At 44.0% G+C, this 25,102-nt stretch overlaps 1 protein-coding gene across 2 annotated transcripts; it reads left to right on the top strand.

Annotated features, from left to right (window-relative positions):
* The first annotated feature begins 604 nt into the window (after positions 1 to 604).
* Positions 605 to 24,685, top strand: KCNG3 (potassium voltage-gated channel modifier subfamily G member 3). 2 transcript variants are annotated; one of them, XM_068565071.1, is made up of 2 exons: positions 605 to 1,236; positions 24,040 to 24,685. In XM_068565071.1, exons 1-2 carry the CDS (start codon positions 605 to 607, stop codon positions 24,683 to 24,685), a joined length of 1,278 nt encoding a protein of 425 aa, XP_068421172.1. The 2 variants fall into 2 exon arrangements, with proteins under 2 accessions (XP_068421172.1, XP_068421171.1); XM_068565070.1 differs by having other exon boundaries at positions 605 to 1,269.
* The last annotated feature ends 417 nt before the right edge of the window (positions 24,686 to 25,102 follow it).

Raw genomic sequence — 25,102 nt, 5'->3', positions numbered from 1 at the left:
AGGTGAGCGGAGCGGAGCCAGGAGGCAAGGAGGGGGAACCGCGAGGAGGCCCCGCCCCCGCCTCTCAGAGCCGGCTCTTCGCCGCCTCCGAACCCGCTCACTTTACCTCTTGCCTCTGGACGGTGGCGGGGCGCGTGCTGGAGCCGCGGCCGGAGGGAGCGCCAGGGACCCAGAGACATCCAGCGCCGGCGCCTCCTCTCGGCACGCACGCCCCCCAGGGGGGGAAAGCGCCGCCGCCTTGAAAGGGCACCCCGGCCTCGGAGGGGGCATCCCTCAGACGCGAGGGGCGGCGGCGCTGGCAGCTTCGTTCTCGGCCCGTGGGGCGCAGCGCTGGCGCCAGAGGGGACTCCCCGGCCACCTACAGGTACGGCCGTGCGGAGGGAGCGTCGCTAGCAGCCACGCCGGACTGCCGAAGAGCCTAGAGCCGAGGGCCTCCCGGGCCAGCGAAGGGCAGCAGCGGAGCACGGAGGGAGAGCCGGCGGTATAGCCTGCGGGGCCCGACGGCGCGCTCCCCGGTCGGCCAACAGCAGGCAGGCCCCGCGCGGCGGCCGGGGGGGCGGCGGCGGCGGCGCCGTCGGGCTTCGGGGCCTCTGGGCTGCCAGCCATGACCTACAGGCGCAGCGGGGCGGCCTCGGTGGTGCTGAACGTGGGCGGCGCCCGGTACTCGCTGTCCCGGGAGCTACTGAAGGACTTCCCGCTGCGCCGCGTGAGCCGGCTGCACGGCTGTCGCTCGGAGCGCGACGTGCTCGAGGTGTGCGACGACTACGACCGCGAGCGCAACGAGTACTTCTTCGACCGGCACTCGGAGGCCTTCGGCTTCATCCTGCTCTACGTGCGCGGCCACGGCAAGCTGCGCTTCGCGCCGCGGATGTGCGAGCTGTCCTTCTACAATGAGATGATCTACTGGGGCCTGGAGGGCGCGCACCTCGAGTACTGCTGCCAGCGCCGCCTCGACGACCGCATGTCCGACACCTACACCTTCTACACGGCCGAAGAGCCGGGCGCGCTGGGCCGCGACGAGGCGCGACCCGGCGGTGCCGAGGCGGCCCCCTCCCGGCGCTGGCTGGAGCGCATGCGGCGTACCTTCGAGGAGCCCACGTCGTCCCTGGCCGCGCAGATCCTGGCCAGCGTGTCGGTGGTGTTCGTGATCGTGTCCATGGTGGTGCTGTGCGCCAGCACACTGCCCGACTGGCGCGCCGCGGCGGCCGACAACCGCAGCCTGGATGACCGGAGCAGGTACTCCGCCGGCCCTGGGAGGGAGCCCTCCGGGTAGGACGCACTGCTTCTCTGCCCGTCCTGTCCGTCCTGTCGAGTCTGTCCGTCCCGTCCGTCGGTCCGGTCTCCGTCCTGTTTGCCTGTGGGAGGCCAAGCCAGGCCGGGTTCTGGGCCGAGCGCGGCCACAGGCGCGGCCAGCCAAGGGGTGGGTTGGTCCTCACTACCCCCCCGCCCCTTTCCCCAGCTCTAGCCGGCTCTGGTCCGCCCACTAGACGCCCCTCCTGAGGGCGAATCGCCAGCCTTGGGGAGACGCAGATAGAGATGAACAAGCCTCCCATGTTTGTAGTTTACTTTTGAGCAAATTAGCAACCGGTTAATTAGATTTTTCTAAACTTTCATCGTTAGTATTCAACAATTTAACCTTGGGCTAAGAGCAGTTTGAATTATTTGCCAATTTCTGATGGTGTTTGAAAAGATGAAGTCTTGTTATCATGGAGTGTGGTCTGCTGTACACTGCCCACACACTCTATACACTCTGCATAACATGAGTTGTAATGGAATTGTTATAAAGGAGATTAATTTAGCGATAGATTCTAAGTAATGGATGTCCGTGCCCTTTTCTCTCTTCTTTTCCTACCAAGTATGGAGTTAGCAAAGCACCTGTCCACCGTTTGTTACCAAAGATTCACACTATGACTTCCGGAAGATCTTCAGGCTGGGGAGGGAAAAAGCCATGGGAAACTGCCCTAAATTCAGAAACAGTATCCAGTATTTAATGGTTTTTCTTTTCACCTTAGTAGGATGAAAGGAAAATATTTTGATCTTTCCTTTGATGTTGCTTACCTTTCAATAGTGATAGCATACTTCTGTTTTTAGTTCTAGTGAGTTTATTTTGCATATTTGGTGGGAGGAATAAACAGTAAAGTTGGACTTTCAAGGGAGACAGCCTCTTTGGGCACAAACACAAAATTGTATCATGTATTTTACCTTGGATCCTCTTTTAAGATTCACTCTCCATTCATTTTAAAAATTTGGTTGCTTGCCTGGTAATCTTTTCCTGATAGATATGTGCATGGTTCCACTGGTGCTATGTGCCTTGATACTGGAGTGGATTACTTCCACATAATATTCTTCCTTTGGAGAGTAAAGATTTTTATTTAAATCTAAGAAGTAAATAAACTGTCTGGAACCATGGAGTCCATTACTGATATGTTATCTTGACATGAAATCTAAGACACATGCTTTGAAAGGAAATTAATTAGAAAACTCATTTTGTTTAATGTATTAGTTTCTGAGTTTTCAATTTACAGATAAGAATTACTTATTTGGTATTCCATCAGTACAATGAAATTAGTTTATGTACTTATGAAAGAAATGAGAGACATGAATAATAATTTTAGGGGGAGAGAGAGAAAGAAACCAAAAAGGGAAGAGACAGATGGAAAAGAGGAAGACTGCAAAAGAAGTGAAGGAAGAAGATAAATGTTTTATTTGTGTATATGTATTTTATGTATGTATATAATTATTCACGTCAGAACTGTTTCCTAGATACGCAGATATTTCAGGCAGAAACATGTTTTTCTTGGCTTAATGGCCCGGTTTTAAGCTTCACTCTGAGTGTAGGTATATGAAAACCATTATCTGTAATCCCAAACAGATAAACTGAAGGATGACTGAATGACTTGAGGAGGCTGCACATTACAGAGAGAGCCTCCCACAGGCCCCCTCCAACAGACAACTAAGGTGGTACTTTGAGAATAGTGTCTCAAACCCTGTTTGCTTGTAGTTGCTGAAATTAGTCTTTCTTCCTAAAACATCTTTCTGATCATATTTGTCATCTCCCAAATGAAGTCGGAACTTCTCTCTTGGCCTTCAAGGCTCTTTACCTTTGGTTTGGTTTTGTTTTGTCTTGTTTTGTTTGGCCGCGCTGCGTGGCTTATGGGATTTTTAGTTCCCCGACCAGGGATCGAATACCGACCAGGGATCGAATACCGGCCCTTGGCAGTGAGAGTGTGGAGTCCTAACCACTGGACGCCAGGGAATTCCCCAAGGCTTTTTTAAAAAAAATTATTTATTTAATTTATTTATTTTTGGCTGCATTGGGTCTACATTGCTGCACTCAGGCTTTCTCTAGTTGCGACAAGCGGGATCTACTCTTTTTTGTGGTGCGCGGGCTTCTCATTGTGGCGGCTTCTGTTGTTGTGGAGCACGGGCTCTAGGCACGCAGGCTTCAGTAGTTGTGGCTCGTGGGCTCAGTAGTTGTGGCCTGCGGGCTCTAGAGCACAGGCTCAGTAGTTGTGGCACCTGGGCTTAGTTGCTCTGTGGCATGTGGACCAGGGCTCGAACCCGTGTCCCCTGCATTGGCAGGCGGATTCTTAACCACTGGGCCACCAGGGAAGTCCCTCCCCAAGGCTTTTTGCCCGTTAACCACAATCTGCCTTTGTTGACTTACCCACTGTAACTTGCAAGCATCTTTTGAGTATCCGCTGTGTTCAAGGTACTATTGGTATTCCAAATATTGTAACATTTTTTGGTGAGGAAACCGTGTCAAGCTGGCAGTTGATGTAGGAATTAGAGGCACAACTGATCAACAATTGAGTTGAGTTGTTCTGGGAAGGTCTCAAGGTGGGAGAGGATGGAAACAAGCTGTCTTTGGAAGGTTGCAGAGGTTGTGCACTGCCCAGCACTAGCAGGCAGTATCATTTATGTAAACTACAGTGTTTGAAACCTGTACAACCATGTGTACCCCACCTGGGAACAAAATACGGAGATTTTCTGGGTAATAGGAACATCTGGGGCCTAGGCATGACATTTGTATATTACGTTTAGGGAGTGTGAGTCCAGTGATGGAGTGAGAGATGGAGACAGGGCAATGTTAGAAGGCCTGGAATGAGAGGGAGAATAATTTTATTTTGCAGGCGGTGGTTAGCTGTTGGCAGGTTTGGGGTGAGTGGATCATGAGTATAAAGTAACAAATGTCATGAGTTGTACACCATAAATTGGAGATGGTGGAGACTGGAAATAAGAGGATTAATTTGGAGATTTTTGCAGAGGGAGGGAATGAGAGCTTGGATTGCTTTGAGGTTGGTGAGAATGGAGATGAAATGACAACTCTGGGAGATAGTAGGAAGAATCAAAATAAATCCAGGGCATTGGAAGGATACAGGCTCAGGGACTGAATAAGTGGATTTCCAGGAGCTAGGAGCACTCCCTGCCACCTGCAGGCTCCATTTGTCCAGACCAGCCTGTTCACTTGTTCCTGAACCACCTGGATGTCCCTTACTGTGCAGTCAGTCCCTTGCCTATTGAAATTAGATCATCCATCAAGCCCAACTCTGATTCTGTTTCCCTTTTGAAGCGTTTCCTGACTACCCTAGTAGATGTGATATTTCCTCCTGAGTTTCTTGAGAGACTGCTTACTTGTGTGACTCATTTGGCAGCTGTAATATTCTTCCTAGCATGGTGGTTATTTTTTTATATAACCATGTCTTAGCCCCCAAACTAGATGAGATGAAAAGCCCTAGAAGGCATCTAAATTCTCTTATTCTCTTGTACTATTTATTATGATAGCATCTTATAGAAAAAACTATTATTCAGGCACAATAAATATCTATTGTTTATCTTACATTTCAAAACATAACCTTCCAGGAATATATCTTCTCTTGCATAGATTGAAAAGCTCTGTGGGTTAAGGCTGAGGCATTCAGGTGGTGGAACTCTTAGTTGAGGAGAATGGGATCCTGTGCTAGAATGAGAAAAAAGTCTGGTAAGTCAGGGAATAATTATTTATCAAGTACTTACTGTGCAAAAGGAATAAAGATAAGAATATATGGTTTGGGGACTTCCCTGGCAGTCCAGTGGTTAAGACCTGACGCTTTCACTGCCAGGGTGGGTTCAGTCCCTGGTGGGGAGCTAAGATCCGGGGAACTAAGACCCTGTAAGCCACTCTGCGCAGCCAAAAAACAACAACAACAAAAAAATCCCAAGAACTGCTCAGTTCTTTTATGCAGCTGCATGACGTTCCATTGTATGAATGTCCTATAATTTCTGGACACTTAACATTGTTTCTTGTCTGTAGGGAATGCTGTAGTGAATATCCTTGTACATGTACATTATTTTGCTTTCATGAAAGTATATCCATAGGATAAATTCCTGAAAGTAAGTCATTGGGTCAAAGGACATTTGTACTTGTCTTTTAAAAAATTATATATATATAATATATATATATATATATATATAATTTTTAAAATTTTTACTGAAATATAATTGATTTACAATGTTGTGTTACTTTCAGGTATACAGCAAAGTGATTCAGTAACATATATATGTATTCTTTTTTAGATTCTTTTCCTTTATAATTATTACAAGATATTGAATATAGTTCCTTGTGCTACAGTAGGTCCTTGTTGGTTATCTACTCCATATTTTGTACTTGTCATTTTCATAGATAATTCCAAATTGCTCTACAAAAAGTTGTATCAATTTATACTCCCACCAGCAGCATGTGAGAGACCATGTTTTTTCATACTCTACAAAGCATTATTAAACTTTTGATTTTTTTTTTAGTTATTTCTGAGTTATACATTTTAAAGTAATAACTAGAATTATGACTTATAACATTATACCTATACTTTTGATTTTTTATCATGCTGGAAGGTGAAAAATGGTGTCTAACAGTTTTAATTTACTTTTGCCTTGAGTAAAAATGTGCATCTTTACATATATTTAGGACTCAGTTATTTTACTTTTCAGTGAGCTGTGTGTACTGTTTGCCCATTTTGGCGATGACTTTCTTAGTTGGAAGATTTTTAGAAAGAATTAAGAAATTAGCTCTTTGTTAATGACATGAGTTGCAAATATTTTATTCTCTAATTTAGGACCCCATTCAAAGAAAACTACAGGGACTTCCCTCGTGGTACAGTGGTTAAGCATCCACCTGCCAATGCAGGGGACACGGGTTCGAGCCCTGGTCAGGGAAGATCCCACATGCCGTGGAGCAACTAAGCACGTGTGCCACAACTACTGAGCCTGCACTCTAGAGCCTGCGAGCCACAACTTCTGAGCCCGAGTGCCACAACTACTGAAGCCCGCATGCCTAGAGCCCATGCTCCACAACAAGAGAAGCCACTGCCGTGAGAAGCCCCTGCTAACTGCAACTAGAGAAAGCCTGCGTGCAGAAACGAAGACCCAACGCAGCCAAAAATAAAATAAATTTCTAAAAAATAAATAAATAAAAAAAAAACAAAGAAAAAAAAGCCTCTGTGCTCCCAATGCAGGGGGCTTGGGTTTAAAAATAAATAAATAAATAAATAAATAAATAATAAAAGATGGACCAGATATAAATAAGTTGTGCCTTTTACTTTTTGGTCCCTCAGTTATCTCAGCAGCAGTGTTCTCTTTTTTTTAAACTTTTAAAAATTAATTAGTTAATTAATTTTATTTTTGGCTGTGTTGGGTCTTCGTTGCTGCACGCGGGCTTTCTCTAGTTGCGGCGAGCAGGGGCTACTCTTCGTGTGGTGCGTGGGCTTCTCACTGTGGTGGTTTCTCTTGTTGTGGAGCATGGGCTAGGTGTGCGGGCTTCAGTAGTTGCAGAGGGTGGGCTCAGTAGCTGTGGCTCACAGGCTCTAGACTGCAGGCTCAGTAGTTTTGGCGCATGGCCTTAGCTGCTCCACGGCATGTAGGCATGTAGGATCTTCCCAGACCAGGGCTCGAACCCATGTCCCCTGCATTGGCAGGCAGATTCTTAACCACTGCACCACCAGGGAAGCCCAGCAGTGTTCTCTTTTGAGCTTTAAATCTCTTTAGCATGCAAAGCCTTGCTGTAATTTTAATCTGTTCTTTAGAAATTATTTCTAAAAGTTGCTTTGTGTTGTAAGACTTTGAGATTTAAAGATATTTAAATTTCTTTAGGTGTTATTTTAAGCCCAAGTTTAAAAAATGAAATCAAAATGAAACAGCAGGTGATGGAAATTTAAAACTCAATTGTATTATTTCTATTGCCTTTTAGGTCAGTATTATATAAATGCAATAGGTTTTTTAAAGTACTTTAAAAATAAAAGCAATATTTGAAACTGAAGATGAAAGTCTCAGTGCTTTTACTTTGCAGATAAGGTGGATATTTTCGGAAGCCAGTAATTAATAGATCTCTGATAGGATTGAACATAACCCAGAACCTCAGTTAAAGTCTGTTCTTTCACAGTGGACTGTTTCTTTTAATATGTGTACAGGGTTTTTCTATCTGCTGCCAATTTTAGAATTCAGTGGAAACTTCCTTTTGTTAATACCTTTTCTTTAATCAAAGTGCTTTTATCCTCCCTTTTGGTAAGCAAGTTATTTTAAACATTATTCTTTTTTTTTTTCAAATGAAAACTTTGCTCATTGGAAAAAAGTATGGTTCTAAGTGTTACAGAGTAAAGAGTAAACATGCCTCTTTCTCCTGCATCCTATTACCCAGTTTCTGAGTATTCTTCCAGAAATTTTCTTTGCATATATACAAATACACACACATATATATGTGTGTATATATGTGTATATGTATACTATCCACATATGCATGCACATATAATTATATATGCATATTATACAGATGTCTCTTATTTATTTATATATTTATTTATTTGATTGCACTGGGTCTTTGTTGCAGCACGTGGCCTCCTTAGTTGTGGCATGCAAACTCTTAGTTGCGGCATGCATGTGGGATCTAGTTCCCTGACCAGGGATCAAACCTGGGCCCCCTGCATTGGGAGCATGGAGTCTTACCCACTGCATCACCAGGGAAGTCCCTACAGGTGTCTTTTTATTTTTTATTTCTTAATAAATTTATTTTTTATTTTATTTTTTGGCTGTGTTGGGTCTTTGTTGCTGTGCGCGGGCTTTCTCTGGTTGCGGCGAGCGGGGGCTACTCTTTGTTGCAGTGTGCAGGCTTCTCATTGCGGTGGCTTCTCTTGTTGCGGAGCACGGGCTCTAGGCACACGGGCTTCAGTAGTTGTGGCACGCGGGCTCTAGAGCACAGGCTCAGTAGTTGTGGCTCACGGGCTTAGTTGCTCTGAGGCATGTGGGATCTTCCCAGGCCAGGGCTTGAACCCATGTCCCCTGCATTGGCAGGTGGATTCTTAACCACTGCACCACCAGGGAAGCCCCTTTACAGGTGTCTTTTTAAATTTATAACTGGGATCATTCTATAATCTTGTTTAGCAATTTGCTTTTTTCACTTAACATCTAGGAACTCTTTCCACATCAGTTAATATAAATCTTCCTCCTTCTTTTTAAAATTTGTGTAGTATTCCATTGTATAGATGGGCCACAGTTCATTTACAAGTGTCTGTCCTATCAGTTATAGTAATGGCTGTAATAGTCAATATTTATTGAATACTTATAATGTGCTAGTCACTTGTTAAGGTTTTACAATTATTTTATCATCTAAGTCTCATAATAATCCTACAAAGTAGCACCATTGTTATCCCCATTTTATGACTGAGATTTAGATAGATTAAGTAGTATGTCAGACTCACATAGTGGTTAAGTCGTGACCTGGCATTTGATTCCCAGGTCCCTGCTCTACTCTGCTGTGGAATGGTTAGCTTGACTGTAGTTTTTCAAAAATGCAAACAGCAGGGCTTCCCTGGTGGCGCAGTGGTTGAGAATCTGCCTGCCAATGCAGGGGACACGGGTTCGAGCCCTGGTCTGGGAAGATCCCACATGCCGCGGAGCAACTGGGCCCGTGAGCCACAACTACTGAGCCTGAGCGTCTGGAGCCTCTGCTCCGCAACAAGAGAGGCCGCGATAGTGAGAGGCCCGCGCACCGCGATGAAGAGTGGCCCCCACTCGCCGCAACTGGAGAAAGCCCTCACACAGAAACGAAGACCCAACACAGCCAAAAATAAACATGATAAATAAATAATAAATAAAAATTAAAAAAAAAAATGCAAACAGCAGTGCAGAACACAGTCTTTTTCATGTTTCTCTGCAAATTGGTATAAGTACATATGTTGGATAAATTCCAAAGTGGAAAAATAGCTGGGGACTTCCCTGGTGGTGCAGTGGTTAAGAATCCGCCTGCCAATGCAGGGGACACGGGTTTGGTCCCCGGTCCAGGAAGATCCCGCATGCTGCGGAGCAACTAAGTCCGTGAGCCATAACTACTGAAGCCCGTGTGCCACAACTACTGAAGCCCGCGTGCCTAGAGCCCGTGATCCGCAACAAGAGAAGCCACCGCAATGAGAAGCCTGTGCACTGCAACGAAAGAGTAGCCCCCGCTCGCTGCAACTAGAGAAAGCCCGCGCACAGCAACGAAGACCCAACACAGCCCAAAATAAATAAATAAATAAATAAATTTATAAGCAAACAAAAAAAACAGTACCTTATGCGATGGGCTTTTAAAATAAATTGTCCCTATTTCTCATTTAATCTGTATAGTTTATTTAAATGGTGGATGTTGGTGCTTCAACATTTCTACAGCAAATGCTCCAAAGAATTATTTTTAACTTAGGAGACTACTGAAAATAAAGCAAAATTTAAGCATTTTTTTAAAATGTAGATTTCTTTATGCCAATCAAAATTTGTTTTCTTTGAATACAATTACCAAAAACTTAAAAAGCAGAACAAGTCAATCTGTGAAATAAAGGAAATACATGTTTTACGAAGGCAGAAGAGGAAGTTATGCAGAAAACCATCATAAAGTCTTTCAGGCATGTAAAAAAGTATAGATTATAGTACATCGAACGCCTGTGTACCTACCACCCATCTTAAGAAATAAAACATAAAAAGTACAGTTGAAGTCTACTAGGTGCCTTTTGCCCATTGAAATCATTTCCTTTTCCACAGATATAGCTACTTTCCTGACTTTGGTGTTACTATTTTATGCATTTAAAAACACTTTTAGGAATGGTACAGATGAACCGGGTTGCAGAGCAGAATTTGAGACACAGATGTAGAGAACAAACGTATGGACACCAAGGGGGGAAAACTGTGGTGGGGTGGGGATGGTGGTGTGCTGAATTGGGCGATTGGGATTGACATGTATAAAGTGATGTGTATAAAATTGATGACTGATTAAAAAAAAAAAGAAAGAAAGAAAAAAAAAAAAACCAGCAATAGGTATTTGAAGAACAGAGGATTTTATGTTCTCTTTGATGATGATGCATTAAAATATTTTGCCCATATGGTTAAAAAACAAAAACAAAAAAACACTTTTAGGGACTTCCCTGGCAGTCCAGTGCTTAAGACTCTGTGCTCCCAATGCAAGGGGTGTGGGTTTGATCCCTGATCGGGGAACTAAGATCCTGCATGCCGCAGAGCTCAGCCAAAACAAACAAACAAAAACACATTTTTTAAAAAATTGATTTATTTTTTGGCTGCTTTGGGTCTTCATTGCTGCGCAGGAGCTTTCTCTAGTTGCGGCAAGCGGGGGCTACTCTTCATTGCGGTGCGTGGGCTTCTCATTGCAGTGGCTTCCCTTGTTGCAGAGCATGGGCTATAGGGGCACGGGCTTCAGCAGTTGTGGCACGCAGGCTCAGTAGTTGTGGCTCGCGGGCTCTAGAGCGCAGGCAGTAGTTGTGGCACATGGGCTTAGTTGCTCCGTGGCATGTGGGATCTTCCCGGGCCAGGGCTTGAACCCGTGTCCCCTGCATTGACAGGTGGATTCTTAACCACTGCTCCACCAGGGAAGCCCACACTTTTTTTTTTAAGGAAGCGTGTTTTAATCATTGCTCATAATTGGAATTAACATAAACATGACAATTCTGAGTACAGCTACAAAAAAGTTCCTTAAGATAGTATGGATTCCCTGAAAAGAGATTTCTAATTGAGAAACCTGTCAGTAATCCAGGAAAGGAGAGACATACGGAATGTTCTGCCCCACAGTCTTCCAGGCTTATCCCAGAGCAAGGCGGGGCCCAGGGGACGAGTCCAGACAGGCATAACGAGCCCTCCACTGGGATGACCCAGGCCCCAGGCCAGGGCATGGGTTGAAGGGGCGATGTGGGCCAGGCAGAAGGCCGCGATTCTTCTCGTTGCCGAGTTCCACGGGGCTTCAAGCCTCCACAGGGTTTCCGCAGCTCCGGGGTGTGGGGTGGGGAACGGCCTGGGCACTTGGAGGCGATCTGGCCGCGTGTCTTTCGGCCTCTGCTGCTGCTGACATCTCCTGGCTATTCAGGCCCTATTGTGCCCTGCGGTGTTTGGCTTTAGCCTCTTCTTGACGGACTGTCGCTCCATCCTGGATTAGCCACTGGCTCCTGGATGTGTGGGTCTCACCAGCGTTTTTGGCCGCTCTCCACCTGGGGACCGTCTGCGTGTCCGGTGCAGGCATGACGCGGCAGCCCACATGCACAGTAGTGCGCGTTCCCACAGAAGTGGGGGCTTTGGCAGGAGGGGCAGCTCAGCGCAGGGAAGTTATCCAGAGCCCAGGCCCAGGCCTGTTCTAGGTTCAGGCCCGGTGGCATGTGGGGCTCTGGAGTGCCCTCCTCCAAGACAGCTATTCCAAGGTGTAGTATGCGTGGGCTTCCATGGCTTCAGCCTCCTCACCCGGCAGGGACGCCTAGCAGGTCTAAGCGAAGGGGCGAATCAAAAACACTTTTAATATATGCTTGTACATACGTATGTATTTACACATAAAATATAGCGTTATTTTGCATTTTTAAAACCATTTTTAGGGACTTCCCTGGTGCAGTGGTTAAGGATCCGCCTGCCAATGCAGGGGACATGGGTTCAAGCCCCGGTCCGGGAAGATCCCACATGCTGTGGAGCAACTAAACCTGTGCGCCACAACTACTGAGTCTGTGCTCTAGAGCCCGCGAGCCACAACTACAGAGCCCACATGCCACAACTACTGAAGCCCATGCGCATAGAGCCTGCGCTCTGCAACAAGAGAAGCCACCGCAATGAGAAGCCCACACACTGTGACGAGGAGTAGCCCCCACTCGCTGCAACTAGAGAAAGCCCCCATGCAGCAACGAAGACCCAACACAGCCCCAAAAAATAATAATAAATGAATAAATAAATTAATTAATTTTAAAAAAAAGAAAAGAATTGGGGGAGGGAAGGACTTGGGATTAGCAGATGTAAGCTATTTTATATAGGATGGATAAACAACAAGGTCCTACTGTATAGCACAGGGAATTATATTCAATATCCTGTGATAAACCATAATGGAAAAGAATATTTAAAAAATGAATGTCAAAAAATAAATAAAAAAACAAAAAGAGAAAGTAGAAAAAAAAAAGAATTGGTATCAGTTTTTATAAGATGATCGTGTCTGAGGAGGATGGTCTCTTGATATCATTTCTTTTTTAAAAAATTCTTTTACTAATGCACTGCCAGTGAAATTTTAAAAAAAAGTAGAACCCATCGGGTAGTTATATATGGATTGGGAACAGATCAATTCTTGCAGTGAGTTGATCTTCTTGCATCATTATTTAGATGGATTAGTGTCTCTTTGGAGTGGAGGTGAAGGTGCTGGGGGAGATTATTGTACCTGCAGGATGAAGGGCACCCACCTGGAGTGGAGAACGCTGGTGGCCTGGATGGGCAGGTGTTGATGGGTCTGGGTTTCTGTTGCTCTCACCTCTGGGAAGTTTTTTAGTAGTGAGAACCAGGACCACAGATTTTGGGTCTCTCCACTTGTTATGTGTATGTTCACCTAGAACATGGTGGTTTACTGAAAACTCATTCCTCAGCATCTGGTGAAGAAAAGCTGCCCTGGTGTCCCTGACTTTGAGAGCATCTGGTAGAGATACACACAGAAATGTGGATTGTTTCTTCAGAGTCAGCCCAGAGCCAAGTCCTCGATTACAGGGTAATGAACACAAACACTGAAGCATGGTGTTGATGAAATGCTTTTCATAATTTGGCTCTGGAAAGATGATTTCTGTCTTTTCATCTGTTAGGAAAATCAAGAGACTGGTTCAGAGTGGCCATCTCTTGTAATAAGATTTTGCTGGGTGGTTTTCTTTTCTTCGCTTGCCTCGAGGCATCTGCCTGGTTCCCTCTGACCCACACGTCTCTCCGAGGTCCAGGATGGTGGTGAAGGTCTGCTGAGTCTTGGGCGTCTGCTCATATCCTTGCAGCTGCAGCTCTTTGTGCCCTTTACAGCCAGCCAGTGGTAGGGTCTTGTTGAAGTCTTCTGCCATCTATCCCCCATTTCATTTCATTTCATTATTTCATTTCATTTCATTCCCATCATCCGCCAGTTTGGGCCTTCCATTTCTCTTGCCTGTGTCACAGCCTCCTGACTGTTTGCACCCTCCAGTCAGCCCATAAACATCTGCCCGATGTATATTGCCACAGTACACTTGGCCTCTTCCCAGCTCACAGGCCTGGCAATATGCCCAGCACACGGTAACGTCTTAAGAAATGCTTATTCAACGAATGAATCCACCTGTTGCCAAATCTTTAAGGGTTTCCCTTTGCCTTTAAAGCTATAACTTGACTTTGAAAATCTATCAGCTTTGCCATAAGGCTTCAGTGTTGCCATAAGGCTTCCAGCCATAAATCCTACAATCACGCCTCTCTCCACTGCACATCTCACTTGGCAGCCCAGTGAGGATCCCTGTTCTCTGCATCCTGTGCATTCAGTTGTGAGAATTAAATGAATTAATATGTATAAATTTACAGAAAAATGCTTGGTACTCGAGTAAGTACCTAATGTATGTTTTTGTTTATTTTCATTACTGATCTAGAGTACAAAATATATGAGTGGTATGGATTTTTTCTTTCTGTAAGGTAATTAAAATACATAAGAAAAAAACCAAGTTTTTTTTGTTTGTTTGATTCCTGCCTTTTTCCCCCATTGAACTTGTGGAGAAAACTTTTATAAGGACGCGAAAGAGACTGTAGAGAATTTGGTGGACGGTGATGTACAGTTGATTACACCATGTATCATCACACTGTATAGCCCTGCTGGAAATGCCTCATACGTTCAAGCCTGAAAGCTTGGGGTAGGAAGGGTGCAACTTTTCTTTTTGTGCTACTCCTGGGGGTGTGCTGGTTGATTCCAGCCACTGACAACTTCATCATGGTGATTGCTCTTCTAGTTGGGCATGCTTTTCACTTTTTCTTTAAAATTTTTCTTAATTGGAAAAATAGTATGTGCACACGGTAAATCATTTAACAGCACAAAAGGTAATAAAGTAGAAAGTGAGTTTCCATCCTGCGTCAGGCTCCCTCCCTAGAGTCAGCAACTGGTATTAACAGTTTCTTAAGTATCCTTCCAATACACACGCACACACACACACACGCACGCACATGCACACAATTAAAGCATAATATATGTACTGTTCTGCACCTGTACATCTTGGAGACTGTTTCACATCAAAGCTCAGGAATGCACCTTAACTCTTTTTCGTGGCTACATGGCATAAGGTAGAGTCATAAAATTTCCAATGTCAGTTGCATATGGTTCAACCTAATAACTTTGGGAAATACATTTATATAATCAATCTCCTCTGGATAGATGTTTATATATTTTTTTATCCTTGGGTATTACAAACAGTGGATCTCATTGTACATATTCTTATGTAAATATGCAAGTGTGTTTGTAGGATAAATTCCTAGAGTAGGTGGCTGGGTTTCATGTGCAGTATAAAGCTTGATAGATTCTGCCAATTGCTCTTTTAAGTGCTTTTACCAGTTTATGCTACAGCCAGCAGTGTGTGAGAATATAGGCAGAATTCTTGGGAGAAGAGAGAATGAAAGGATGGAGCTTTCATTCTTGCCTTCTCTTTGCACTCAGGAAAACACTGAAGTGATCTCCTTTTGAGTGTGAAGGGAAGACTGCAAGCCCAGAGATGGTTTGTAATAATGATAATTATAGACACGATTTATTGAGCACTTACTATTATTTCATATTAATTCATTTAATTCTTAAGACAGTCTGAGAGATAGGTCTTACTGTTATTCTCATCATTTAACCATTGAGGAAAATTCAGGAAGAGAGATTAAATAGCTTATCCATGGTTTCACAGCAAGTTACAAGTGGAGAAGGGCTCCTTGCTTCAGGAGCCTCCTATCTTCTTCCCTTCATTGGACAGTTTCATGTACGTATTTTTATTTTGGGCAAAAAGTACATAACATAAAATTTACCCTCTTGCAAATCTGAAACTGTGTTAAGAACCAGCAGTATGAAAAATGCTACTCTAACACATAGACCATGGAGACTAAGAGATTGACATTTAATATTAACAATTAACATTGTCATAAAAATCATTAGCATTTTCAGATGTTCCTTAGTGCTTCAAAGCCCAGTAGATCCGTGTTTTATTACCCGTGCCACTGCAATTTCTTAGTTGTGTGATCTTGGAAAAGATGTTTGATTTTTTAACCTCAGTTTTGTAATCTGTAATATGGAGATATTAGGGGAAATACCCGTTAAACAACAACTTCTCTTTTTCCTCTTCCCTCAGCCCCTGGTAACCACCATTCTATTTTCTGTTTCTCTGAATTTTGACTACTTTAGATACCTCCTATAGCTAGAATCATACAGTGTTTGTCTTTGTGTGTGTGTGTGACTGGGTATCTTTCACTTAGTATATAACGTCCTGAAGGTTCATCCATTTATTAGCATGTGACAGGATTTTCTTCCTTTGTAAAGCTGAATAATATTCCATTGTAAGACTGTGACACATTTACTATTTATGGAGTCATTCATTAATGGACATTTAGGTTGCTTCCACCTGTTGGCTATTGTGAATAGTGCTGCTATGAACACAAGTGTGTAAATATCTCTTTGACACCCTGCTTTCAGTTCTTTCGGATATATAACCAGAAGTGGGATTGCTGGATGACATGGAAGTTCTGTTTTTAATTTTTTTTTTTTTTTTAGAGAAATATGCTCACTCTCTCTTTTCTTTTTTTTTTAAGTATTTGTTTTTATTTATCTATTTATGGCTGTGTTGGGTCTTCGTTTCTGTGCGAGGGCTTTCTCCAGTTGCGGCGAGCGGGGGCCACTCTTCATCGCGGTGCGCGGGCGTCTCACTGTCGCGGCCTCTCCCGTTGCGGAGCACAGGCTCCAGACACGCAGGCTCAGTAATTGTGGCTCACGGACCTAGTTGCTTCGCGGCATGTGGGATCTTCCCAGACCAGGGCTTGAACCCGTGTCCCCTGCATTGGCAGGCAGATTCTCAACCACTGCGCCACCAGGGAAGCCCCTGTTTTTAATTTTTTGAGGAACCTCCTTACTGTCTCCACAGCCGCTGCACTATTTTATAATCCTACCAACAGTACACAGAGATTTTAATTTCACCACTTCCTCATCAATACTTGTTTTCTGGTTTTTGTTTCTAATAGTAGGTATCCAGATGTGTGTGAGGTGATACCTTCTGACTGGTTTTGACTTGCATTTCTCAGATGATTAGTGATGTTGAGCATCTTTTCAAATGCTTGCTGGCCATTTGTATACCATCTTTGAGAAGTGTCTATGCAAGTCCTTTGCTCATTTTTAAATTGGGTTATTTGATTTTTTGTTGTTGAGTTGTAGGGGTTCGATATGTATTCTGGATATTAATCCCTTATCAGATATATGATTTGCAAATATTTTCCCCTATTCTGTAACTTGTCTTTTCACTCTATTGTTTGTGTCTTTTGAGGCACAAAAACTTTTAAGTTCGATGTAGTCCTATTTGTCTATTTTTGTTTTTGTTGTTTGTTCTTTTGGTGTCATAGCCAAGAAATCTTGGCCAAGTCCAATGTCATGAAGCTTTTCCCCTATGTTTTCTTCTAGGAATTTTTTAAAAACTTGTTTTGGGTCTTACATTTAGGCAGTTAATCCATATTGAGTTAACTTTTTTTTTTTAATAAATTTATTTATTTTTGGCTGTGTTGGGTCTTCGTTTCTGTGCGAGGGCTTTCTCCAGTTGCGGCGAGCGGGGGCCACTCTTCATCGCGGTGCGCGGGCGTCTCACTGTCGCGGCCTCTCCCGTTGCGGAGCACAGGCTCCAGACACGCAGGCTCAGTAATTGTGGCTCACGGGCCTAGTTGCTTCGCGGCATGTGGGATCTTCCCAGACCAGGGCTTGAACCCGTGTCCCCTGCATTGGCAGGCAGACTCCCACCCACTGCGCCACCAGGGAAGCCCTTCAGTTAACTTTTGTACTTGGTGTAAGGTAAGGGTCCAACTGAATTCAGCATGATTTTTTAAAAAATAAACTAATTTTTATTTATTTATTTTTGGCTGCACTGGGTCTTGGTTGCAGCGTGTGGGCTTTTCTCTAGTTGCGGCAAGCGGGGGCCACCCCTCGCCGCGGTGCGCGGGCTTCCCATCGTGGTGGCTTCTCTTGTTGCGGAGCACAGGCCATGGCACGTGGGCTCAGCAGTTGTGGCTCGCGGTCTCTAGAGCGCAGGCTCAGTAGTTGTGGCTCACGGGCTTAGTTGCTCCACGGCATGTGGGATCTTCCTGGACCAGGGCTTGAACCCATGTCCCCTGCATTGGCAGGCGGATTCTTTTTTTTTTTTTGGCTGCGTTGGGTCTTTGTTGCTGCGCGCGGGCTTTTCTGTAGTTGCAGCGAGTGGGGGCTACTCTTCGTCGTGGTGCGCGGGCTTCTCATTGGGTGGCTTCTGTTGTTGCAGAGCACGGGCTCTAGACGCACGGGCTTCAGTAGTTGTGGCACACGGGCTTCAGTAGTTGTGGCTCACGGGCTCTAGAGCGCAGGCTCAGTAGTTGTGGCGCACGGGCTTAGTTGCTCCACGGCATGGGGGATCTTCCCAGACCAGGGATCGAACCCGTGTCCCCTGCATTGGCAGGCAGATTCTTAACCACTGTGCCACCAGGGAAGTCCCTTCAGCACCATTTTTTGATGACAGGCTTCAGTTATCCCTTAAAGCTCCCCAAAGAGCCATTCCAGTCCTTCAAGTTCTATCAAAGTCGCTACATTGTACTGGACAAAAAGCTGTTGAGCGCTTGTTGTATGTCTGATGGGAAGTAAGGGCAGGAGATACAAAGATGAATAAGGCAGGGAACTCTCAGGTGATGTGAATGCTCTATATCTTGATAGGAGTTTCGGTTATAGAGATTACGCATTTGTCAAACCTCAGTGAGTGTGCACATAAGGTTTGTGCATTCCATTGCATGTAAAGTTCAAATCAAAAGAAAAAAATGAAATATTGAACTCTGGTTAATAATATGCACTCTGAATTTTTTAGATGGAAGTGCACCGATGTCTGGATTTATTTTAAAATGCATTCAAGAAAAAAAGGTTAAAAAAAAAAAAAAAGGTTAATAGATGGATATAGGGATGAATAGGTGATAAGCAAGTATATTTAAAATATTAATTTGTTCCATGTTTGAAATTTTTCGCAATAAAATGTTGAGGGAAAAAGATGAGAAGTTAGCACCCAGAGGGAGACTGATCTTCACCTCATACAACATAGTTAATGGCTTTTTATGTCCTGTCCTAGTCTTATTTGCAGGCAGGAGGGGATGGTTAGCACTAAAAGCATTTGTTCTCCTGTGGAGCCTGTTTGTAAACCTCTGAGTCATTGCCAGAAGTGCCTTCTGTCATGACGGATCAGACGGATCAGTTAGGGGAATTAGAATGACTGATGATTGCCAGCAATTTTTGAGGTCCTCCAATGCCTACGGAAGGGAGTACATTTTACATCGTAACTTAGTACACAGTTATATGTAACTGAAACAAAAGTTTTATGAAACTATACTTTGATGCACACTAATATTTCTATTTAATTTCCAAAAAAAAACCACCATCAATTTTGATCCATTAATGGGCTAAGAACCAGCAGTGTGAAAAATGCTGCTCTAATACATCAACCATGGAGACCAAGAGATTGACATATATAATTTAATATTAACAATGAACATTGTCATAAAAATCATTAGCATTTTCAGATGTTCCTTAGTGCTTCAAAGCCCAGTAGATCTGGGTTTCGTTACCTATGCCACTGCAGTTTCTCAGTTGTGTGATCTTAGAAGAGATGTTTAATTTTTCAGCCTCAGTTTTGTCATCTGTAAAATGGAGATATTAGGGGAAGTACACACTCCATAAAGTTCTTGAAAAGGGTTAAATGAGATGATGTCTACAAAGTGCTTAGCACAGTGCCCAACTGAAAGGCCTCTCTCTCTCACTCACTCTCTCTCTCTCTCTCTCTCTATATATATATATGTATATATATATATATATATATATATACATATATATATATATTTAGCTGTGAATTCATGAGCTTCTATATGTTTGGGCCTCAAAAGAAATCAGAATGGGCTTCAAAGGATTCTGGTATCCTTCAGTATCTTCTTCCGTTCTTTTTTTCAGTTTGTTTTTTATAGAAGTAGCCCTCGGAGTGCCCAGTCATTTGCTGTAGTGCTCAGTAAAACACAGCACTCAAGTTTTCCAGCAGTTGCTGGAGGTGGCACTGGCAAGAGTGCCATTTGGAAACATGGGGAGTTTTGGCAGGCTTAGTGGTGTTTGTTGTTGGAGAATGCCTTGGCATAATCCTGGGTGAAAGAGGGATGCCTGGGGTTTCTCACTTATTCATCTCCTTAGCGTGGAATTCTGGATAAATTGTGGCTGACTTGGGGGGTGGGCAGGAGGAGCCCCGTGGGCCTCATTACAGATGAGTTTACCTCTTTGAAATTCCCTTACTGAGAGATTATTTAGTGTCATTTGGATTTCCTCCTTTTTAATCTGAACAGTTTGGCTGCTGGTGGAAGCAATTAGCTGAAAATGTTCTGGTGTTTCTGGCACAATTAAAATTTTTACTCTTCTTGGGCTTCCCTGGTGGCGCAGTGGTTGAGAATCCGCCTGCCAATGCAGGGAACACGGGTTCGATCCCTGGTCTGGGAAGACCCCACATGCCGCGGAGCAACTAAGCCCGTGTGCCACAGCTACTGAGCCTGCCCCACGACTACTGAAGCACAGCCAAAAATAAATAAATAAATTTATTAAAAAAAAATTTTGGCTGCGTTGGGTCTACGTTGCTATGCGGGGTGCTTTCTCTAGTTGCGGCGAGCGGGGACTACTCTTTGTTGCGGTGCGCGGGCTTCTCACTGTGGTGGCTTCAGTTGTTGCGGAGCACGGGCTCTGGGCGCACGGGCTTCAGTAGTCGTGGTGTGGGCTCAGTAGTTGTGGCGCAAGGGCTTAGTTGCTCCACGGCATGTGGGATCTTCCCGGACCAGGGCTCGAACCCGTGTCCCCTGCATTGGCAGGCAGATTCTCAATCACTGCGCCACCAGGGAAGCCCCTACTCTTCTTAATTTAATAGGATCTTAGGATTTTATTGCTGGGAGAGCCCTTAGAAGATCAGAGTGAGAAGAGCAGCAGGGCTCCCGGCATCAGGTCCAGTGCTCTTCCTCATGTCTGGCTAGAGAAGAGACATAGTACTTTAGCTAGAGAACTGGTAAAAACCACAGCTGATCAAAGAACACTATTACTGTGACTGCTTTGTGCTCTTGCAATCCTTTTTGAGTGTGTATCTTATTACTTACTGAATTTACCAGTTTATCACTTAGGATAGCAACCAACTTAGAAATTCTGGTGGCTTAACAGAACAAGGATTTATTGGTTGCTCACATACCATGTCCAATCAGAGTCAGGATGGGGAATGTCTGTCTTTCTTTGAACATATACTCAGTGACTTGAGCTGGTAGGGACCCCACCATCTTGGAGCCACTTAGGACACATGCCTTTCAGGTTGCCACGGCAGGGAAGAGAATTCACACCTACTCTTCCATGCCTCTGCCCAGAACTGTAGTCATTTTGCTCACAGCTCATAGATCAGAACTGGTCATGTGACCTTGCCTAACTGCAAGGGGCTAGAAATATGGGGGAACATATGGAGTATTTGATGAGCATTACCAGGGAGAAGGAATGCCTGGTATTATGTTTATTAAAACTGAATATTGAAAAAATGCAGCCTCCTATCTTCCAGATCTACCAAGTTTCATTACCCTCCCAGTTTTCTAAGCCTCCAGGTTCATAGAGGTCATTATGACAGCAGCTTTTACTGATAGCCTGGTGGGGATAGAGAAGCTGCTGCCAACCACAGAGTAATGGGGTTTCTGTGCAGAGCAGCAGGTAATACAGTAGAGAAAGAGATAGGGGCAGCTGTGACTTCATCTGCTGACCTTCCTCACTGGGCGGTAGGTTGGATTACTTTCACTGTGGGCTTTATCTTCCTGTTTAGTTTGTGTGTAGGCTGAAGAATAATCCCTCCCTCCCCACAAAAGATATCAGGTCCTAATCCTTGGGAACCAGTGGATATTACCTTATATATCAAACGGGATGTTGCAGATATGATTAAATTAAGAATCTTGAGATGGGGGATTGTCCTGGATTATCCCAGGGGCTCTGAATGCTATCATGTGTATCCTTACAAGGTGGAAGCAGAGGGAGATTTGACACGGTGAGCACAGAGGCAGAGATAGGAGTGATGTGGCCCCAAGCCAAGGAATGCCAACCAGGAGCTGGAAGAGGCAAGGAATGGATTCTCCCCTAGAGCCTCCGAAGGGAGTGGGCCCTACTAACACTTGATTTTGGCCCAGTGATAATGATTTTGCACTTCTGACCTCTGGGTATGTGAAAAAATAAATTTCTGTTGTCTTAAGCTGCCAAGTTTGTGGTAATTTTTTACAGCAGCCACAGGAAATTAATATACTCAAGTTACTACTTTCTTGTTGGTCAGTGGTTCTTGCCCTTCTGACCAGTGAGGAATTGGGACTGGAGTGAATACTGGGGAACCAAGTGACTGGGGAATAGGGTGAGAGTGAGAATTTTCTTTCTGTACTCTTTTTTTTACCTTGGAAATTTAAACCATGTGAATGTACTACCTATTCAAGACATAAATCAAATTAACCTCTATGGCCCTAGGAACCTCCATAGTAGGGGAACATGGTTAATTTTATTTATTCATTTCCCTGAGAAACATCCAGTGCAATCTGTGTTCTGTGCCATGCACTTTGGGTACTTCTTTTCAAAATGTTGCCCCACAGACCTTACCATCCCACCTGCTACATTTTCTTCTCTCTCCATCATACTTCTCATGTTTGGGTCTAGGTCAATAGTAGGACAGAATTATGTGGAGAAAAATGAATGTTGGTATAAGGATTGTAACTTTAAATTTGAATTTTAAAATGTAATTTAATTATAATTTTTTTAAATGCCATGTTTAAAACATTTTATTACAGTCATATTTGCACTGTACTGTAGAGACATGTACTGTAGTGCATTTTCTTCTTTTCTAAAGCTACTGCATGAAATAACTGAAATGAAAATATTTACAAATAAAAAAATGTAATTTAATTAAAAATTACCTTAGCATTACCTCTCACTCTGGGTCAGGGCTTCCTAACCACTGTGCTGAGATTTAATTCCTCAGCCTTGGGCTTCCCTGGTGGCGCAGCGGTTGAGAGTCTGCCTGCCAATGCAGGGCACACGGGTTCGAGCCCTGGTCTGGGAAGATCCCACATGCCGTGGAGCGGCTGGGCCCGTGAGCCACAATTACTGAGCCTGCGCGTCTGGAGCCTGTGCTCTGCAGCAAGAAAGGCCGCGATAGTGAGAGGCCCGCATACCGTGATGAAGAGTGGCCCCCACTTGCCACAACTAGAGAAAGCCCTCGCACAGAAACGAAGACCCAACACAGCCATAAATAAATAAAATAAAAATAATTCCTCAGCCTTGGGGAGTGTGGGGCGAGGCTGGTGGCTTCCACTTCAGGAATGCTACCCCTTGACGCCAGTAGGCTATGTAGGTAATATTCTTTTCAATGTGTGCAGTGACTTAGAAGGGTTGGTAAACACTGCTCTAGATTAAATGTGGCCCTATATTTTATTTACTTATTTATTTACTTATTTATTTATTTATGGCTGCGTTGGGTCCTCGTTGCTGCGCACGGGCTTTCTCTAGTTGCAGCGAGCGGCGAGCGGGGGCTACTCTTTGCTGCGGTGTGTGGGCTTCTCATTGCGGTGGCTTCTCTTGTTGTGGAGCACAGGTTCTAGGCACGCAGGCTTCAGTAGTTGGGGCTCACGGGCTTAGTTGCTCCACGGCATGTGAGATCTTCCCGGACCAGGGCTCAAACCTGTGTCCCCTGCATTGGCAGGAGGATTCTTAACCACTGCGCCACCAGGGAAGTCCATGGCCCTATATTTTAAAGATACATGTTGAATAAAAATAGCTATGGAAAACAAACAGACAAACTTGTTGGGTCTTAGTGATTGTTTTGCTCCATTGCAGGATTTCTCAGCCTTTTTTCCACTGTAACGCTTGTGATGAGGATGGTCATGACCTGGTGCTCTCCTGGTGAGGGCACTGGCGTTCCTGCAGAGCCCAAAAGGCAGGCTCAGATTCAGTGTCTCCCACACAAGCCTGTAGGAAAAAAAAAATACAGTAACATTTACGGAAATGATCTTGAGTTCACTCTTATTTACCAAGAAGTAAATCATTGACAACTTGGGTGTGTCCACTGTCTGTAGGAACCAAGCCCTTCTGACCTACCTAATAACTTACATCACAGTAGAGAACCACTGTCCTCATGGAATAACATTTCATAGTGTGGCGAGCTGAGTATAAGTTAATTTCAAGCCACCAAGTAAGAGACAGATTTTTTTTAAGTATTAGCGACAACAAGCAAACAAATGTTTTTTTCAATGCTATTACATGCCATATATAAATAAGAACTTTATCAAGTTCAGTTTTCATTTGTTGATGTATTTGTTGTTCTCTTGCATCCCGGTGGGTCTGATGATGTTGGTAATGCTGTCTGTTTTTTATGTTTTCTGGAAAGGTAACTAAATTTGTATGTCAGTGTAGTACTATCTGAAGAAATCTAAGAGCTATTAAAATGCTTAAAAATAAAATGATCAATTCTTCTTTTGTTCTCCTGACAGGATAATTGAAGCTATCTGCATAGGTTGGTTCACTGCGGAATGCATTGTGAGGTTCATCGTCTCCAAAAACAAGTGTGAGTTTGTCAAGAGACCCCTGAACATCATTGATTTACTGGCAATCACGCCGTATTACATCTCCGTGTTAATGACAGTATTTACGGGTGAGAACTCTCAACTCCAGAGGGCTGGAGTCACCTTGAGGGTGCTTAGAATGATGAGGATTTTTTGGGTGATTAAGCTTGCCCGTCACTTCATCGGTCTTCAGACACTTGGTTTGACTCTCAAACGATGTTACCGAGAGATGGTTATGTTACTTGTCTTCATTTGTGTTGCCATGGCAATCTTTAGTGCACTTTCTCAGCTTCTTGAACATGGGTTGGACCTGGAAACATCCAACAAGGACTTCGCCAGCATCCCTGCTGCCTGCTGGTGGGTGATTATCTCTATGACTACAGTTGGCTATGGAGATATGTATCCTATCACAATGCCTGGAAGAATTCTTGGAGGAGTTTGTGTTGTCAGTGGAATCGTTTTATTGGCATTACCTATCACTTTTATCTACCATAGCTTCGTGCAGTGTTATCATGAGCTCAAGTTTAGATCAGCTAGATATAGTAGGAGCCTCTCCGCTGAGTTCCTAAATTAACACATTGCAAATCAATTCTTGCATACACTTCATTTGATCGAGTTGACGCTACTTCATATTCATGCATTTCTCGTTGGGTGAGCACTGCAGTGGTACTGTCATCACCTTGGTAGAGTAAAAATTGTCCTTCCCAGCTGAAGGGGTAAAGCAGTTTACTTATTATGGAGTAAATATGATTGAGACTGCAAAGGAAAAGGAATGACTCCTAGAGTAAATTTTAGGATCCTGTTTTATTTAGACTTGTCTCTTCCTTGCCTTGAACAATTACACTTTTTGTGTTTGTTTTAAAGTATATTATTTGAACATTTTAAAACCGAAAGCTACTATTTTCCAAATGTTTTTCCATCTTGTGAATGCAGAAGAAGCTTGGAAGTTATAGTGTTTTTTGTTGGAGAGTAACATTTTCATTTCTAAATG

Source organism: Eschrichtius robustus, chromosome 15 (genome assembly GCF_028021215.1).
Source record: "Eschrichtius robustus isolate mEscRob2 chromosome 15, mEscRob2.pri, whole genome shotgun sequence".
Taxonomy (NCBI): Eukaryota; Metazoa; Chordata; class Mammalia; order Artiodactyla; family Eschrichtiidae; genus Eschrichtius; species Eschrichtius robustus.
This window is presented reverse-complemented; position numbering and strand designations above follow the sequence as displayed.

Excerpts from the sequence above, each read along its gene's own strand:
- KCNG3 (XM_068565070.1), top strand. The coding sequence starts at position 605 with ATGACCTACAGGCGCAGCGGGGCGGCCTCGGTGGTGCTGAACGTGGGC. Across the intron at positions 1,270-24,039 it reads CCTGGGAGGGAGCCCTCCGG|GATAATTGAAGCTATCTGCA; the intron begins GTAGGACGCACT and ends TTCTCCTGACAG.